This window comes from Lepidochelys kempii, chromosome 16 (genome assembly GCF_965140265.1).
Source record: "Lepidochelys kempii isolate rLepKem1 chromosome 16, rLepKem1.hap2, whole genome shotgun sequence".
Classification (NCBI taxonomy): domain Eukaryota; kingdom Metazoa; phylum Chordata; order Testudines; family Cheloniidae; genus Lepidochelys; species Lepidochelys kempii.
In genome coordinates this window covers 24,462,763-24,477,587 of record NC_133271.1, presented here as the reverse complement: position 1 = coordinate 24,477,587, position 14,825 = coordinate 24,462,763, and the positions used below count along the sequence as shown (strand labels likewise).

Here is a 14,825-nt window from a genome sequence, read left to right as displayed (position 1 = left end):
TAAATACTGTACTGTAAATACTAAATGAACAAAAACTAACCTAGAACATCTGCTTTTTGTTGTCCAGTGTTACTTAGTGTCTTACAAAAGTTACTTGATAATTCAGTTTAACAGTAATTTGCATTTGATTTTAATGAAAGACTCAGAAAATTCCACTCGTTTAAATGCAGTTTGGTAACTCTTGCTCCATTTCAAAACAAGCTGTTTCTTGAGGTAGAAGTAAAAGTGGCGATACGCTGGTGTGTTGGGTGGCACATCCCTACTATCCAGCATGCTCCTCCAGCTGACAGTTATTGATTAGCTGCATTGATGTTCACACTCGGATTATAAACCAGAAAGATCATATTTGTGAAGAGAATGAAAAAACAAATGTAACCACCAAATACATGGCAGCTATTTTAGGAATGTCATGGTTCCCACCAAAAGTCCCTGGATCAGATCACTTTCCTGCACCAGAAAATAAAAAAGAGTTGTATTCAAACCCATATAAGGCAGCATTTAGTCAAGGTGGTGAGGGATAGCTCAGTGGTTTGAGCATTGGCCTGCTAAACCCAGGGTGGTGAGTTCAATCCTTGAGGGGGCCATTTAGGGATCTGGGGCAAAAATTGGAGATTGGTCCTGCTTTGAGCAGGGAGTTGGACTAGATGACCTCCTGAGGTCCCTTCCAACCCTGATATTCTATGATTAGTACTGCTTTCTGTATTGTCAGAGGACTCGTCGTCTTGTTAGCTTTTCTCTTTTTGCAGCAGTTGCATCCAACTTTCTGATGTTGGCAGACACACTAACAATTTGTGAGTTGCCTGAGATTTGCTTACATATTTACACAAAATATTTATAAAACAAGGTTTTATAATGGAAAGTGTTAGACAACCTGTATTATAGGTGGAGCTGACAGTAACACTGCTATATTATGAAACTCGCTTGTAGCATGTGTGACAAAGCTCTGTCCTTGCCTCCGTGGCTCCCGCGTTTCCTGGCGGATTTTGCTAGCCTCAGCAGCCTACTGTGACCCTCCACGTAACCTTCTTTCTCTAGAGACAAGGGTCACAGTCTACTGAGCCATTTTCATCATAAGCCAGCAAGGGAGGGGAGGAGAAGTTATCCTTCCTTGCACAGTCTCTGTTGTCTCCCAGTCTCAGTGATTAATCAGGGGGCAAAGGTGTGGGGGGGAGCCTGGGCCCACCCTCTACTCCGGGCTCCAGCCCAGGGACCCGAATAGTATCAGCTATGGTAGCTGACCTTTTAGAAACATGACATGTACAATTCCCTGGGCTACTTCCCCCACAGCAGCCCTCACTTCCTCAAGCTCCACTTCACCCTTACCTCAGGTTCTCCTTCCCTGTGCCTGATATGGTGTGTACTACTCAGCCTCTCCAACAGCGCAACTTCCTCCCACAGCTCCTGACATGCACCCCCACCTGACTGGCTGGGAGGCTTTTAACTAGTTTCAGCCAGCCCCTGATGGGCTTCAGGTGTCCCAATCAACCTAGCCTTCTCCCTGCCTTCTGGAAAGTTCTTAATTGGCCCCAGGTGTCTTAACTGACCTGGAGCAGCTTCCATTTCACTTAACCTGGTACCAAGGATTTGTTTAGCCTGGAGCTAATATATCTATCTCCCACTACTTTTCTATAGCCATCTGGTCTTGCCCCATCACATATTCTCCCCCCCCCCAATGCTCAACACCATAGAGCTGGGCAACTTGGGACGCCAGGCAGTATGCTCGTGACAGACCATCAGTGTTGCCATGGTGGCATCCAGCCCTGTGCCGTATGCAGAACTGGAATGGTTGGAGGGATAAGAACCACCTGGTGACCCTTGCATTCTTTTCCTTATTCCGCTGCATCCACTGGAGGGGTGCATGGTCTGTCACAAGAGTAAATCGCCAGCCTAAGAGGTAATAATGCAGTGTCTCCATAGCCCATTTGACAGCAAGGCATTCTCTCTCGACTACTGCGCATTTCTGTTCTCTTGGGAGAAGCTTTCTGCTTAGGTAGAGGATTGGGTGTTCCTCTTCTCCCACCATTTGTGACAGAACTGCTCCCAACCGCACCTCAGAAACGTCTGTTTGTAAAATAAATTCCCTGTTAAAGTCCGGGACTATGAGTACGGGTCATTACAGAGGGCCGTCCGAAGGTCTGTAAATGCTCCCTCTCCTGCGTCGGTCCACTTTACCATGTCTGGACCTCGGGCCTTCACCATGTCCGCTAGGGGACTTGCCCTAGTGGCGAAGTGGGGAATAAACCGTCGGTAGTAGCCTACCACACCTAGGAACACACGGACCTGCTTCTTTCGGGTCGGCCGGGGCCAGTTTTGAATTGCCTCTAGCTTATTCGTTTGGGGCTTCACTATGCCCCTTCCCACAATATATCCCAGGTACCTAGCCTCTGCTAGCCCTATGGCGCATTTAGTGGGATTAGCAGTGAGGCCAGCCGCCTTAAGGTGTGCAGTACTGCCTCAACTTTCTCCAAGTGGGTTCCCCAGTCTGGCGTATAGATGATGACATCATCTAGGTATGCAGCTGCATAACTAGTATGGGGGCGCAGCAGCTTATCCATGAGGCGCTGGAATGTGGCTGCGGCCCCAGGTAGCCCAAAAGGGAGGACGGTGTACTGGAATAGCCCATCCGGGGTGGAAAATGCTGTCTTTTCTTTAGCTTCTTTGGTCAGAGGAATCTGCCAGTACCCTTTGGTCAGATCCAGTGTAGTCAAGAATCGGGCACTACCCAGTCGGTCAACCAGTTCGTCGATGCGTGGTAGGGGGTGTGCGTCAAATTGGGATGTTTCATTCAGTCGGCGAAAGTCATTACAGAATCTCGTGGTACCGTCAGGTTTAGGCACTAGAACAATGGGACTGAACCACTGACCGTAAGACTCTTCAATAACCCCTAACTCTAACATTTTCTTTACTTGGGCCTTGATTTCTTCTCTTTTGGCTGCTGGGATTCGGTAGGGTCTCAATGTTACCTTGGCTCCGGGGATTGTGCCGATACGGTGATAGGTCTCAGTCATCCGCCCTAGTTTTGTAGAGAACACATCTCTGTTGCGATTAATCATGTCTGCTGCCTCAATCTTTTGGATGATATCCTCACTTGCTCGTGTAAGTTATCCTCCTGGGGAAGGGTCTCCTGCATGACTAAGCATGCCTCTCGATCGTGCCAAGGTTTTAGAAAATTGAGGTGGTAAATTTGCTCCAATTTCCGGCGGCCTGGCTGCCGCACCTTATAGTTCACCTCTCCCACAGCTTCGATTATTTCGTAGGGTCCCCGCCACTGGGCCAACAGTTTACTTTCTGCTGTGGGCACCAGTACCATCACCCGATTCCCTGGTTGGAACCGTCGAAGCTTCGCTTGGTGGCTATAATGAGTTCGTTGGGTCTCCTGTACTCTCTCCAAGTGCTCCCGTACAATGGGCGTAACTCAGGTTATCCAATCTCTCATCTGCAGTACATGCTCAACTATGTTCCTTCCGGGATTTGGCTCCTCTTCCCAGGCTTCTCTGGCTATATCCAATATGCCCCGAGGGTGGCACCCATATAGTAGTTCAAATGGAGAGAAACCCGTGGAGGCTTGCGGAACCTCCCGGATAGTGAACATGAGGTAAAGCAATAGGGTATCCCAATCTTTCCCATCCCGGCTCACCACTTTCCTGATCATGGCCTTGAGGGTCCTATTGAACCTTTCCACAAGGCCATCTGTTTGCGGGTGGTATACAGAGGTCTGTAGGGCTTGTACGTGGAGCAATGAACAGAGATCTTTCATCAACTTGGACATGAAAGGTGTCCCTTTATCAGTCAATATCTCCTTGGGTAACCCAACCCAGGCAAAGATCTGTACTAGCTCCTTAGCTATTGTCTTGGAAGCTGTGTTGCGCAGGGGAACAGCTTCCGGATACCGGGTTGCATAGTCCAGTATAACAAGCACATGTTGGTGGCCCCGAGCTGTCTTCTCTAGGGGCCCTACCAGATCCATGGCTATCCGTTCGAAAGGAAGAGGTATCAAAGGGCTATGTAACTGACACTCTAGACAACAGGTGCAGTATCGCCGGACATCCTCATGTACTCCTGGCCAGAAGAACCTCCGCAGGATCCGTGCCTGGGTTTTCTCTAACCCTAGGTGTCCTCCAAACAGGTGACTGTGGGTGAGACTCAATATGGCTTTTTTATGTTTTCGTGGCACCAGAAGTTGTTGTATCTCTTGCTCCTGCATTTGCACCATGCAGTACAAGAGATCTTTCTTCACTATAAAGAAAGGTCTGGGAGCCCGGACCTTCCCATCCACGGGTATCCCATAAATCTCGGCCACCTCTTTCCTGACGTTATCATATCTGGGGTCCTCTGCCTGGTCCCGCCCAAAAGTCTCTCTCCCGGGACTAACCTGCCCAAGCTCCCAGGGGCCGGCTTCTGCTTCTTCCAACAGCTCGCTGCCGTCATGGCTGGGGGCAGCTTCTGGCTCACCTTCTGTGGTGGAAGTTTCTCTGTTGGCTGCTCACGTCCATCTGCCTACTAGGGAGATCTTCTGGCCCTGGGTCAGGATCTGGGTTCCCAAGGCCTTTGCAGCCTTCCTCTCTTTTTTGTCTTCCGGATCTTTCGGGGGGCTGAGAACAGATCCTGAGAAAACTCAGCGAACACTGGGAGTTGACATTCCCTGGTGACTAGTCGCTGTCCTCAGGGTCCCCACCTCCCTCCAGCCTCTCCGGGGGGAGAAAATTATCAAACCCTGGATAGTCCCTCCCAATGACTACAGGATATGGAAGTTTAGGAACTACGCCCACAGTCACTTCAATGGGGTTTCCCTGAACCTCTGTCTCCACTGGGATGCTGGAGTAATGGCTCACGGCCCCATGCACGCACGTCACTGGTACACGTTTGGCTTGTAGCAGCTGACTATTTTTTACCAGCTTACCCGATATGAGGGTGATAGCACTCCCGGAGTCCACAGGAGCTGTAGTCTCTGCTCCATTTATCCTCACTGGCCTGGTGTAATTATGCGGAGCTAATGCGACCCCCGCGAGGTGGATAAGGGAGCATGAGACCTCCCAATCCCCCAAATTACATTGCGTAGGCTCCTCGGTGCTGGGACACTGTGCTGCTATGTGTCCCCACATGCATAACATCTATAATTGCTTTTAATCACTCCCCTATCCTGGGGCTTAGGGGGTTTAGTCCCGGGGTTCCCCCCACTCAGGCCAATCCCTTCCTTCTGGGGTCCTCACTGGTTTTCGCCCCCCCCCCTTCTTCCACCTAGGACTCCCCAGGGGTTTGGCTGCCCAACCTTCCAGGGTTGGGGTCGGGTGCTTGCTTCGAAAGGGGCCTTCCTTGGGTAGTTGGGTCAGTTCCCTGGCTGTCATCCATCTTTCTACCACTGTGATCATCTCATCGTACGTGGACGGATTGTTCTGGCCTACCCATTTGCGGAGATCTGGCGACAGTCCCCGCATGTAATGGTTGATGACCAGGGTCTCCAAAATCTCCGGCCTGCACACCTCGGGCTGTAACCACTTCCATGCGAGGTGTAGGAGGTCAAATAGCTGGGACCTCAGGGGTTTGTTCTCCTGGTATTTCCACTCATGGAACCTCTGGGCCCTTACCGCTGCCGTTACCCCTGATCGTGCTAGGATCTCTGTCTTCAGACGGGTATAGTCAGTGGCATCCATGGCAGGCAAGTCAAAGTAGGCCTTCTGGGCCTCTCCACACAAAAAAGGGGAGAGAATGCTGGCCCACTGCTCCTGGGGCCATGCCTCACGCTGAGCAGTCCTTTCCAATGAGAGGAGATATGCCTCTACGTCATCTCCTGACGTCATCTGTGGTAGACAACCAGTGGCCCTCAGGGTTCGCATCCCATCGGACCCCCGGGCCTGGGTGGTGAGGATCTTCAACTGGTCCACCACCTCTCTCAAGAGGGCACAGTCTTGGGTCACCTGGCTCATCAATAATTGATTGGTTTCCTGCTGTAGCCGCATAGACCCCTGTTGTGCCATTGCCTGAACCCGGGTGGCCTCCTGCTGGGCTGCCGTGGCTTGTACCAGAGCTCTTACCACCTCCTCCATTGTGGTACAAAGCAAACAAACAAAAACCAAAAAAAAAAAAAATCCAAAACCCCAGTGCACTTTTATTTTTTAAACCTCTTTCCTCCGCCACACTGTGAACAAGTCCCACTCCTGACACCAGTTGTGACAAAGCTCTGTCCTTGCCTCCATGGGTCCCGCGTTTCCTGGCGGATTTTGCTAGCCTCAGTGGCTCACTGTGACCCTCCACGTAACCCTTCTTTCTCTAGAGACAAGGGTCACAGTCTACTGAGCCATTTTCATCATAAGCCAGCAAGGGAGGGGAGGAGAAGTTATCCTTCCTTGCACGGTCTCTGTTGTCTCCCAGTCTCAGTGATTAATCAGGGGGCAAAGGTGGGGGGGAGCCCGGGCCCACCATCTACTCCAGACTCCAGCCCAGGGACCCGAATAGTATCAGCTATGGTAGCTGACCTTTTAGAAACATGACATGTACAATTCCCTGGGCTACTTCCCCCACAGCAGCCCTCACTTCCTCAAGCTCCACTTCACCCTTACCTCAGGGCCTCCTTCCCTGTGCCTGATATGGTGTGTACTACTCAGCCTCTCCAACAGCGCAACTTCCTCCCACAGCTCCTGACATGCACCCCTGCCTTCTCCCTGCCTTCTGGAAAGTTCTTAATTGGCCCCAGATGTCTTAACTGACCTGGAGCAGCTTCCATTTCACTTAACCTGGTACCAGGGAATTGTTTATCCTGGAGCTAATATATCTATCTTCCACTACTTTTCTATAGCCATCTGGCCTTGCCCCGTCACACATGCTTGAAAGTAGATGCTGCCTCCCCCTTCTAGGAATTAGTCCACAGAGGTCAACTGCCCACTACGGCAATTGGCTAATGCTGCCTCTCCTTCAGCTCAACTGGTAGAGGTCTGTGCTTTGGTAATGAAAGTCCCAGGTTAAAACACTTATGATGATCAAGGGTTGAGTTTAGGTTACGTTAAGATTAAAGTTGAAACAAACAGAACTCTCTGTAATTTCTGCCTTGCTGCTCTTTAGTCATTTAGAAACAGGCAAGTCTTGATTTCTGGTTCAGTTTCTCCCTCTTCCCTCCCAACACATTGATTGTCATCAGGCTGTGGAAAATAGCCACTCACTGTGCCATGTTTGTTTTACAAGTTAAACTTTATTATGGGGGAGTTTTTCAAAGACACAAGTGGCAGATAAATACCTAGCTCCCACTGTAATTCAATGCCAGTTGTGTCTCTGAAAATCTCCCCAGTAACTTTCAGATGCATATGAAAATGTTCACCTACAAACTCACTGACTGATCATTGCTGTTCAATGAGGTATAACTACATCCCACACTCTCCTGGGGTGCTTCCAGATAAGCCAGACTGTCTTCAGGCTGAGTACCACTGAAATCCATGGTAAAGCTCCCATTGACTTTAGTGACAGGATGATCAAGCCAATAGATGGTAGTGATAACAAACTAATTCTTTCAAATGGCAAACACTCAATATAGGGTCACTGTGACTCAGTGGCCAGCATTCTCACCACCAGGTCCGGAGGTCATAGTGTGGAGTCCATTCTAAAACTTAAGACTATAGCCACTACATACATTGCAGTGCTCTGCAAGAAGTCTGCTGAAATGCTAAAAGCCATCAAATGGAGGGATCTCTTCTGCTCATGGCACTTTATCAAAGGGACTATGGTGCAAACTTTCCCATAGATAAAATTAATAACTTGGCTGCAATGTCTAAGGTTGTGTGAGAACTATTCCTGGTCACACAAATGTGGCTTCACTTGCCTCGATGGTCATTGTAGACAGTATTTAACTCGTTACTTTGTAGAGTAGTTTGAGAAACCTAGAGGAGGAAAGATGCTATAGAAGCTCCCCTTTTTATCCTAAAGTAGGAATACCCTGTGCTGAGCCATGCCATGCCCCAGCAAAGGGAAGTTTTTTTGCCAATAAACTTGCATCATGCATAAAGCTGGCTATGGAGGATGGAAAGAACTGTAATTTTATCAGTTAGAGAAATAACAGACTCAGGAAAAAGAATGATGGTAGGATCCTTGTTAGCAAAGTTGGATTTTTACATCCAAAAGCAAGTTAACATTCAAAGCAATTTATTCAAAGAGGATCTACTTACTAATGAGGCCTCCTTGAAACAAGTCATCCCCATAACTTTTTTAACTCTCTTCCTAGGAAACATTTTAAATACGTTTAAGTGTATACATCTTTGAAATTTCTATTCAAATAGTGTTTTCAAAACATACATACTCCAGGCAAAAAAAACCAAACACAAAGCCCCCAGTATTCCCGGCACTAATGAGACTTGTGCTATTTTTACCAGTGTTTGGCATCTATCCTAAATCAGTTGTAAAGCAGAGGAAGATGACCCTTTAGCCACTGATCTCCTCTGCAAATCCACCAATACAATCTTCACAGGTTTCTTATTAAGATATCCAAGAACAGCAGTGGGATGTTATGGGTAGAAGCTTCTCCAGGATTTCTGTATCAGATTACACCAGGGTATTTTTGCCTCTGGGCAACAACAACATGCATCTTCAGTATTTTGAAAAAAATTGTAACAACATTGTCAGTGATTTTATGAGAATTAAAAAAAAAAAGTTTAATTCCTTGAAACATAAAATATATGATGATGTGTTGTTAGACTATGTAATGCCAAATCACACAGGAGGCGCCCTATCATTAATCTCACATACCACACAAAACATAGGGATTTGGAACATACATTTTCTGTTCACCCCAGGGAATGTTTTACCTAAGCAAATATATTCTCTTTAATCTTAGACTGTAAGATTCTAGGAACAAAGAGCTTGTCTACTCCATGTACTGTACAGGGCTGTGTACGTTTTCAGCAGACTACAAAAAAGTAATTCTATTTTGAATCAGCTCTCCTTTCTGCAGTTAATAATTTCTCTCCCCATTCTTAGAGACTAACCAATTTATTTGAGCATAAGCTTTCGTGAGCTACAGCTCACTTCATCGGATGCATAATGTAGCTCACGGAAAGCTTATGCTCAAATAAATTGGTAAGTCTCTAAGGTGCCACAAGTCCTCCTTTTCTTTTTGTGAATACAGACTGACACGGCTGCTACTCTGAAATCTCCCCATTCTATCTATCTATCTAGGTACTTATACTGCACTCAACACTGTAGTAATAGGAAATACCTTATTGTACCTCTGAAATCATCTCACTGATCAGCCATTAATATCAATCAGTTGGTGAAATGATACCATAGCTATTCAATCAGCTGTGCGGTATTACTATATTTTCTCAAAAGGAGAATATTCTGTTTGCTTGTTTGTTTTTAAGGCACACAAAAAAACTGCTGCAGGCTTATATTTCCATTTCCACTATGGTTTGCCATCCAAAACCATTTCAGTAATGCCCCTTGATGTGGGTGTGTGCATATGCAAGCGATGACTCATAGTGACCTTCCATCTTGTCTGCTAGAATTTACAACCATATAAAATTCACAGCAGCAGCTATTACCCTAAAAGTACTACATAATTACCAAAAATAACACCCCAAATATGCAACCAAAAAGCAGCCGGGTCCATTCTGCTGCTAAGATTGAAAACAAAATGTTATCTGTTAACAGTTGTACATCTGACTACATTTTAAGTGTCCTTTTGCTAATGAAAGGTTTGTTTACTGGCTATTTAAAATTATGTGTTAATATTCTTTCAATTCCAATGAGTCACTCTGTTTCGTGTAGATGCAGCACCTAGGCTTCGCCATTGCCGGAAAAGTGGTGTACCAAAAGGCAAAGTTAGCTCTGCAGAGAGTACCATTAGTAACTTTGGGAGGTTCTGAACTTTTTGCACATGAGCTTTCTTTATTATAGATTTTGAAACAGTGCCAGAGCCTCAGGAAGGAGAGTTTATGTAAATATCAACATTCACCTCCCTTCTTGGTTAATGAGTAAGAATTCACGATGCCTCCGAAAAGAATCTAGGGCTCGGTCCTGCAGGCTGCTGCGCACCTCTCCCTCCCCTGGGAGTCAGGGAGAGTGGAGGGCACCCTGCTCCCTGCCAGGATTTGGCCCCGCCCCGGCACTACAGATACCATCCGGTGCTGGACGGGCACCCGTGGAATATTTTAGGTGGGTTTCTATTGGACACATCAAAGCAGCCACAGGATGAGGGCCAGCAGCTTTCGCCCCAGCCCCCTGCAGCGCATCAGGATTGGATTGGGTGGCTCCCTCCCGGCTGCGCTCACGCGCGTAAACCGGGGCGCACGGCGGCTCCCTGCTACCCAGGGACCCCACCTCCGGAGTCCAGGGTGCTCATGTGCCGGGGGCACACGGGCGCCCCGCACCCCGGTGCTCGGCTGCACCCCAGCTCCTGCCTTTCTGTGGAAGCTGCCGCGAGTCAAAGCCATCTCAGGCCTCCATCCTGACTCGCTGGCGTCCAGGGGGAGCGTCCCATTGTCCCCACCCGCGGTGGGTTCGGGCCCTTATTCCCCCCAAGACGGGTCTGCAGAGACTCTTTCCTCCGCCCCCAGCAGCTGGGGAGGCGGGACTGACACGTCCCCGCTCTGCCCTGCTGGAACAGGGGAGCTGCTGCGCCCCGGACTGTCTCCAGCAGGGAGCGGCCAATGGAGACGAGCCCGGAGCGAGCGCAGGCACCGGCCTCCCCCTCGCCCGTGGCATCCCCCGAGCCCTGCAGTGGGGCTCTCGTCGCGGACCTACCTGCAGCTGTTGCTTAAAGGCAGGAGACGACTTGGCGAGTTACTGCAGCGCCCGGCTGGCTGAAGGAAGCTGGCGCAGAGTGGGCTGGAGCTGGGACTGGGGCGGGGGTGGGCAGGGACTGGGGCGGGGGCACCGAGTGATTCGCGGCTCTGTCCTCCACTGAGCAGCCGCAGGAGGGGGATCCTGGGGTGGGGCCGAGCTTGTCCCTGGGACTGGGTGCAGCAGCTGGGCTCGGGGGGCGCGGGCTGTGCAGCTGGAGGCTCGCGAAGCTCGTGTGCAGTAGGGCTGGCTGCGCTGTGTCTGTGCAGCAGCCAGGACGGACGCAGACGCAACAGGAGGAAGCCGGTGAGGTTAGGTGCATAAGCATAGAGGATGTGGTCACCTCCTGGTGCAGCAGGTGGGCTGCGAGGATGCTGGAGCAGCAGCCGCAGGTGCTAATAGGGATCTGGCCTGTGATCCAGGGTCAGCAACCGCAGCCCTTTCCTGTGGCCCTAGAAGCAAAAGGACACAGCAACCGAGCTAATTGGATGTGAACTATTTGAGCCCGGTTCATTTCAGTGTAAACTCAACTGCTGAGGATGATTTGCATTAGCAAGGCGTGCTAGTGGTCTGAGTAAATAAATTAATGAGCTTCATCTAGGTTCCTAACGGTTCTTGGATCCAGGGCCAGCCCTAACTTTGCTGGGGCCTTGGTTGATTCCACTACAGGAGGGAGTACTGGGTTGTGACCTGCTGAAGTTGTCTGTGAGGTCCTCAGATGTCCGACAACCCAAGCAGCCGCCTGCCTGGCACATGCTCTTCCATGGTCCTGTCAGGATCTGTAATTTTGGAGAACTGTATACAAATGTGTACAAATTAGAAACAACTGAAAAACTTTTTTTACAGATCTCAGACTTCATTAAAACCATCGCTACACTTGGCACTAATTGGCTGCCTTATTAGAAGCATCAGCAGTGGCCAAGAATTGAATGGACCATGGGGATTAATGGACCATCCAGGTCAAGGATGAAGCACATGAGCAGGGGTTAAAAAAGGCAGTTAGAGGGGAAAAAATATGTATTTTAAAAATTGGAGGTCAAATCCTACTGAGGAAAATAGAAAGGAACAAAAACTCTGGCAAGTCAAGTGTAAAAGTCTAGCGGCAGGTTAAAAAAGAATTTGAAGAGCTACTAGGAAAAGATACAGAAGCTAACTGCAATTTTTTTTAAGTACATTAGAAGCAGGAAGCCGGCCAAACAACCAGTGGGGCCACTGGATGACAGAGATGCTAAAAGAGCACTCAAGGAAGACAAGGCCATTGTGGAGAAGCTAAATGAATTCTTTGCATCAGTCTTCACTGCCAAGGATGCGAGGGAGATTCGCACACCTGAGACATTCTTCTTAGGTGACAAATCTGAGGAATGTCCCAGACCATGGTGTCAAGAGAGGAGGCTTTGGAACAAATCGTTAAATTAAACAGTAATAAGTCACCAGGCCCAAATGGTGTTCACTCAAGAGTTCTGAAAAAACTCAAATATGAAATTGCAGAATTACTAAACTCTGGTGGGTAACCTATCACTGGAAATCAACCTCTGTACTAGATGACTGGAGGATAGCTAATGTAACACCCATTTTTTTAAAAGGCTCCAGAGGCAATCTAGCAATTACAGGCCAGTAAGCCTAACTTCAGTACCTGGCAAATTGGTTGAAGCTACAGTAAAGAACAGAATTATCAGACACATAGATGAATGTGATTAATTGGGGAAGAGCCAGCATGGCTTTCATAAAGGGAATCACGCCTCACTAATCTATTAGAAGTCTTTGAGGGGCTCAACAAATGCAGACAAGGGTGATCCAGTAGATGTAGTGTACCTGGATTTTCAGAAAACTTTTGACAAGGATCTCACCAAAGGCTCTTAAGCAATGTAAGCTGTCATGGGATAAGAGGGAAGGTCCTCTCATATATCAGTAACTGGTTAAAAGATAGGAAACAAACAGTAGGCATAAATGGTTAATTTTCGCAGTGGAGAAAGGTAATTAGTGGTGACCCCCAAGGAGTTATGCTGGAACCAGTGTTGTTCAACATATTCATAAATGACCTGGAAAAAGGGGTAAACAATGAGCTGGCAAAGGTTGCAGATGATACAAAATTACCCAAGATAGTTAGGTCCAACACAGACTGCAAAGAGTTACAGGGGGATCTCACCACACTGGGTGACTGTGGAACAAAATGGGAAATGACGTTAAGTGTTGAAAAGTGGAAAGTAATGCACATTGGAAAACATAATCCCAACTGTACATAAAAAAGAGATCTTGGGGTCATTGTGGATAATTCTCTGAAAACATCTGTTCAATGTGCTGTGGCAGTCAAAAAAGAAAACAGAATGTTAGGAACCATTAGGAAAGGGATAAATAAGAAGAAAATATCATATTGCCACTATATAAATCCGTGGTGTGCCCACACCTTTAATATTGCGAGCAGATGTGGTTGCCCCGACTCAAAAAAGATATTTTAGAATTGGAAAAAGTATAGAGAAGGGCAACAAAAATTATTAGGGGTACAGAACAGCTTCCGTATAAGGAGAGATTAAAAAGACTGGAACTGTTCAACTTAGAAAAGAGATGACTCGGGGGGATATGATAGAGATGTATAAAATCATGAATGGCATGGAGAAAATGAATCAGGAAGTCTTATTTACCCTTTCATGTAACACAAGAACCAGAGGTTACCCAATTAAATTAATAGGCAACAGGTTTAAAACAAACAAGAGAAAGTACTTCTTCACACAGTGCACAGTCAAGCTGTGGAACTCATTGCAAGGGGATGTTGTGAAGGCCAAAAGTTTAACAGGGTTCAAAAAAGAATTAGATAAATTCATGGAGTATAGGTCCATCAATGGCTAATAGCCAAAGTGGACAGGGACACAACCCCATGCTCTGGGTGTCCCTAAACCTCTGACTGCCAAAAGCCGGGACTGGCTGACAGGGATGGATCACTCCGTAAATTGTCCTGTTCTGTTCATTCCCTCTGAGTCATCTGGGACTAGCCACTGTTGGAGGACAGGATACTGGGTGAAATGGACCACTAATCTGACCCAGTATGGCTGTTCTTATGTCAGTGGGAGAAATGTACATTACTGCTCTTCATGCTGTACCTGTTCTGTGCATTTAGTGAGGATTTCATTCCACAGGGTTGTGTCTAACACTAACAATTCATACTCACAATCACTCGGCATTTCTAAAGCACCTGTATAACATCACCTTTATTGAACTTTTCAACAATATCAGCAATTAATCTTTCTTTTGCCAAATTTGAGCAAACATTGAAAACAACTAAGTATAAACATGAACACTAAAATGCATTACTCTATTAGGACATGAAACCCTTGAGATGAGATCTGTGTGAGACTCTGAGCACACCTATGTTAGACAGTAACAAACTGACTACAGAATCCAAAGAACCTTGATCATTTCAAGTAGCAGTCTGAGCCAGTTAAATTCAGCCTGTTTTCCAAGGTCGACACTTGAAACTAAATAGTCTGGCAGATTTTGCAAAAGAACTGAGGAGCACAGTGACCAACTTATCATTTTCTGCTGGTATAGTATATCAGCCTAGGGATTTATTTGTAGAGGATGTAGAGGTGAGGAAGACATGGAAATTCTCTGATGTTGAAGAACTGTCTGTCTTCCATGTCCTTTTTCAGGCCTACCACTCCATTTTTGGATTAATTTCCAACATGCAGAATGCCAGTTCCTTTCTTCTCCTTCTTAAACCTCTCTAATTCTTTCCTGAAGCCTTTCTATGTTGATCTCCTTCCTGATGGCATGTCCTAATGCTATCTCTCCATCCTATCACATTTAAGTGGTTGTCCTGTGTGTTGTAGTTGCCCAAAACATGTATTTGAAGTCAATAGGGCTGTGCACTGGTTCAGGGATCCACTCATGCAGAGTCAGTTGCAGGATCAGGACTTTCGACTGGCAACCTTGTTGGCAACATCACCAGAGAGGTCAAGGAATGAGGGTCATGGAGCTATATGGCATTTCCTGTAAAGCTGTGTGGGTATTGGTGTGCTAGATTAATAATTATAATTTAAAAAACTTCTCACCCAGGGAACGTGGTTCTC

At 47.3% G+C, this 14,825-nt stretch overlaps 1 protein-coding gene across 2 annotated transcripts in view; it reads right to left on the bottom strand.

Moving 5' to 3' along the window:
- Positions 1–11,022, bottom strand: part of GSN (gelsolin) — a 52,856-nt gene extending 41,834 nt beyond the window's left edge. The window contains exons 1-2 of one of the 2 annotated variants that reach the window (XM_073314890.1): positions 10,723–11,022; positions 8,151–8,202 (exon numbers count right to left, since the gene is read on the bottom strand). In XM_073314890.1, coding sequence (XP_073170991.1) covers positions 8,151–8,183 — 33 coding nt within the window. In that variant the 5' untranslated portion in view covers positions 8,184–8,202; positions 10,723–11,022. The remainder of the gene's footprint in view (positions 1–8,150; positions 8,203–10,722) is intronic. The other variant, XM_073314887.1, reaches the window with a different exon arrangement.
- Between the last annotated feature and the right edge of the window lie 3,803 nt (positions 11,023–14,825).